General features: G+C 38.6%; 1 protein-coding gene across 1 annotated transcript; it reads right to left on the minus strand.

Moving 5' to 3' along the window:
- Positions 1 to 3463: 3463 nt before the first annotated feature.
- LOC139430192 (uncharacterized) lies at positions 3464 to 4057 on the minus strand. Its single transcript, XM_071196857.1, has one exon. The coding sequence runs from the start codon at positions 4055 to 4057 to the stop codon at positions 3464 to 3466; it is 594 nt and encodes a 197-aa protein (XP_071052958.1).
- Between the last annotated feature and the right edge of the window lie 333 nt (positions 4058 to 4390).

The raw sequence follows: 4390 nt of genomic DNA on the forward strand, positions 1-4390 counted from the left end.
TTTTTACGAAGAGTGCAACTATTGTTAGATTGTATGGTTTATTCAGTATCCACTGTGATGTTGCGGTTACTGCCGTATAGCGGTGTTGTCAATCTTGTGACAAAATAATTGGCTAATGGATCTCCATGCGTTTTTGTAGATTTTCCGAGGTAAGGACTTGCATTAATTACGTACTTATCGGCAACATCCCAGAGAATCACAAGTTTGATGCCATATTTATTAGGTTTGTTGGGCATATATACAGGTGTCCCGAAACTCAACGTCAAGCGGGCGCCGGGTGAGAGGCCAACCCATACCTGTTCTGGTAAAAATGAGAAAAAAATTCCATGTCTCTTAGTTAAGTGGCAATAAACATACTTTTGAAAATGTTAAAAATCGGTCCCGTACATCATATCTTTAGGTACTACGGTCAGAAATGTTCGCAATTTAATAGTGATTTTTTTAATAATGTATTCCTTGTGAACCATGCTACTATAGAAGTCACAAATCAAACAACAAAAGTCGTTAGTTTTGCAAAAAAATATATTCATTTGATTGAGTTCAAGTTGAAAGAATTTATGTCTATCAAGTTTGACACACGATTTCTAAAAAAAGGAGTAGTACAACACCCTTGGCAAGTAATTTTAAAAGGCCTGTTTAGTTAAGTTTCCAACATGGTACAACACTTGCCATTGTTCTTGTCATAAAAAATATTATGGCCGGTTTTTCTGCAAACTCTCTGTAGCATTGTTCATGAGGAATACATTATTAAAAAAATAACTATAAAATTGCGAACATTTCTGACCGTAGTACCTAAAGATATGATGTACGGGAACGATTTTTAACATTTTCAAAAATATGTACATTACCACTTAACTAAGAGACATAGAATTTTTTTCTTATTTTTACCAGAACAGATAAGAGTTGGCCTCTCACCCGGTGCCCGCTTGACGTTGAGTATCGGGACACCTGTATATACGGATCTTCAGATCAGCTTCCTCTGGTTCTTTTCCAGGCTCATTTGGGTGTCTACTCAAGGCGTCAACATGTGACATCCTTTCTCCCGATCGATGTATAACAGAAAAGTCGTATTCTTGTAACTTCAAGAGCCATCGCCCAATTCTCGGCGTCATATCTTTCTTTGTCATGATTGTTTTCAGAGAATTGCAATCAGTAACTACTGTAAAGTGTCGTCCCAATACGTATATTCTGAATCTATCTATGGCTTCCACTACTGCCAATGCTTCAAGTTCATAGCTATGGTACTTGGCCTCCAATTCGGTCGTCTTTCGGCTATAATAAGCCAATGGTTGAAATGTTTCTTTATCATTTTTCTGCAGAAGCATGCCTGCAAGACCGTCCTTACAAGCATCGGTATGTACTTCCAATTCTGCTCTACAATCATAGAGTGCTAGTATCGGTTTTTGGGTCAATCTATCCTTCAGCGTTTGGAATGCTTTCTCCTGCAGCACATTCCACTCAAAAGCCCGATCTTTCTTGGTCAATTCTGTTAATGGTCTGGCTATCAATGAGAACCCTTGTACAAACTTTCGAAAGAATCCGCATAATCCCAAGAACTGTCTAACTTCGTGAACATTCGTCGGTGTCTCAAAATTCATTACAGCTTGGGTTTTTTGCTCACCCGGCCGTATACCCTCACTATCAATTTCAAACCCCAGGTAATCTCGTCGCGTATGCAGGAATTTACATTTACTGAGTTTTAATGTTAAGCCTAGCTCTCGCAATACTCCCAACACTTTTCGTAGTTTCGCGATACCCTCCGCTACTGTATCACTCGGTATTAGTATATCGTCCATATATGTTAAAACAATGTTCGGTCCAATGCGTTGCACGACACGCTGCATAAGAGTATTAAATACATTTGGTGCGTTTACTAAATCAAACGGCATTTTATTAAATTCGAATTGTCCCTCGGTCGTCACAAACGCGGTTAAATGATTAGACTGTTCATTTATCGGAATCTGATAATACCCACTCATAAAGTCTAATGTAGTGAAATATTTGTTACCCGCCAACATGTCTAACTGTTCGTCAATCGAGGGCATCGTCACATGTGATTTTCGCGTTATGGCATTTAAGCGTCTATAGTCCACACACAGTCTTTGCGAACCGTCTTTTTTAGGAACTAAAATCACTGGGCTTGAATATTCCGATGTTGATTCGCGAATGATGCCGGCTTTCAAAAGATCGTCTATCATAGATTTCACACGCTCGCGTTCCGCGTATGGTAGTCTATATGGTCTGCACCGCACTATATCCTGACTTGTAAGATCAATGTTCATAGTTACCAGGTCAGTGGTGCCAATGTCAGGAGTTCGCAGAGAAAACTGAATCAAAATGACTTACCAAGTCTCGAACACTTTGAATCTCGTCACAACCTATGCCCGAATTTATGTTCACATATTCGTTCTGACATCTTGTTTTTTCTATTCTGGAAATATTTTCGATGGTAAGCATCTTATTTTCTTTGGTTACTCTTATCCCTGGCTGATCCAATGCACTCTGTCCCACTATCATCGATTCCTGTTGCGCTTCATTTGGTACAATCAAAACAACCGCCTCGATTTTGACTATCTATCTCTAACAGCAATGTTCTCTTTCCTACAGATTCGCACATTCCTTGTCCGAAACCTCTCAGTTTAATCTGGTGTGGCACATACTGTATGGTCTCTTCTCTCATCGTGACAACGTCACGTCCAAGGTCGATGAATGCCAATGTCTTCCTTCCATCGATGTTCACGTCTTTGTAATATTCACTTTTCTCTTCCATATTTGCAACTTTCTTTACTGATGGTTGTTTCACATTTGTGAGTGTAGATGATTTCTTTGAATAGTCGTTTGCTTTATGTCCAAATTGTTTGCAGTTGAAGCATTGAAGGCCCTTCTCCTTGAATTTACATTCAGCTGCAAAATGACCTTTTTCACCACAGTTATAACAACATTTTGGTTTCTCTCTTGGCCTGGTCTCGTCATCTTTTTGTTCATGTTGTCTCGGCCTGCTTATTCTTGTTTGCTTCTGCTTCCTTATCTTGTTGTAAATCTCCAGTTTTTCTTTGAATTCACTATTGTTTTTCGCTCCGTACAAAACAGTTTTGTTTGTTGATTCGTCTTCTATCCCATCTATTATGTATTGATACAATGCATCTTTCTCTATGTTTCCTCGACTTCCTAGTTCTCGCATTTTCAAAAAGTACTCCCCACTGTTTCATCACTCTTCATTCGTCTCTGTGACAGCATTTTGTGCAACTCAGCACTGTTGAATTTTTTGCCAAACTCATTTTCTAATTTTATTTTCAGCTTTTTCCATGTCGCGATTCCTCTTTCACTCTGGATAAATAGCTTTGCTATTCCTCTTAGCAATTTCTTGCAATAAATAAATTTTTGCACGTCTGTCCATTCCAATAAAACAGCGTTTTCTTCGAATTCTTCCATCCAGGTGTCTATCGCACAATCACCTTTGCCATCAAAGGATCGTGTCTTCAACATCTCTGAATGTCATCATAAACTTCGTCGTCATGCATAAATCATCTTCGTACGTTTTAGTTTTCTTCTTATTCGTCGTCTTTGGTGTAGTCCTAGAACCACAACTTCGTCTTTCGTCTACATTTTCATCATCATCGGTGCCCTCATTGTCGTCTCCATTGTTGTCATCAGTATCATCGTTTTCTTGCATCTCTTCATTACTCTTATCTCCGCTGTTACTTTTTTCGTGTTCTTCGGTAGCTTTCATACTCGACGCTAATTTATTCAAATCGCTCAAGGTCATGCAAACCTTCTTCGGTATCTCGTCGACAGTAACACTATCAAAATCGACATGTAACACACAACAACATGCAACCAGATCTTTCAGCGTTAGGTTCTCTTTGATGTATTTTAATTTATTGTTAAAATCATCGGAGTCTTCGTCAAATGAGAACCCTTGAAACTCTCTTAATCTTTGTCGATTTCTTCGGTCGCCATCGTATTCAAAAATCAATCTATTTAAGGCTTTTATTGCATGCGCGGGTGCCGATTTAATATTAGCATTAATTGTAGGATTATTTGACAAATTTTCCATCGTAAAATAACAATAAAGTTCACCTGATAAACGTCCTTTGTTCTTATAAAAATCGAACCCGACACATGTGTTGTCTCGCCACGTCGTCGCTCGGCACGTACGCCCTTCACCGTTTTACCACAGGTTATACGCTGATTTCAGATATTTATCTCACCGCTGCAATTGTTATTCGTTAAATTAAAGTCAGCTTTCTTGTAACAAATATATTAACTTTACTTAGAACACAAAAAAAGAATATGTAACTGATTAAACTAAACGCTATACATTATTTGGTCCACACGACACCTCCTTCTTCTTCCAATTATGCACACCGACTTGTTTTAGTTCGTACAT

This window comes from Onthophagus taurus, chromosome 6, assembly GCF_036711975.1.
Source record: "Onthophagus taurus isolate NC chromosome 6, IU_Otau_3.0, whole genome shotgun sequence".
Classification (NCBI taxonomy): domain Eukaryota; kingdom Metazoa; phylum Arthropoda; class Insecta; order Coleoptera; family Scarabaeidae; genus Onthophagus; species Onthophagus taurus.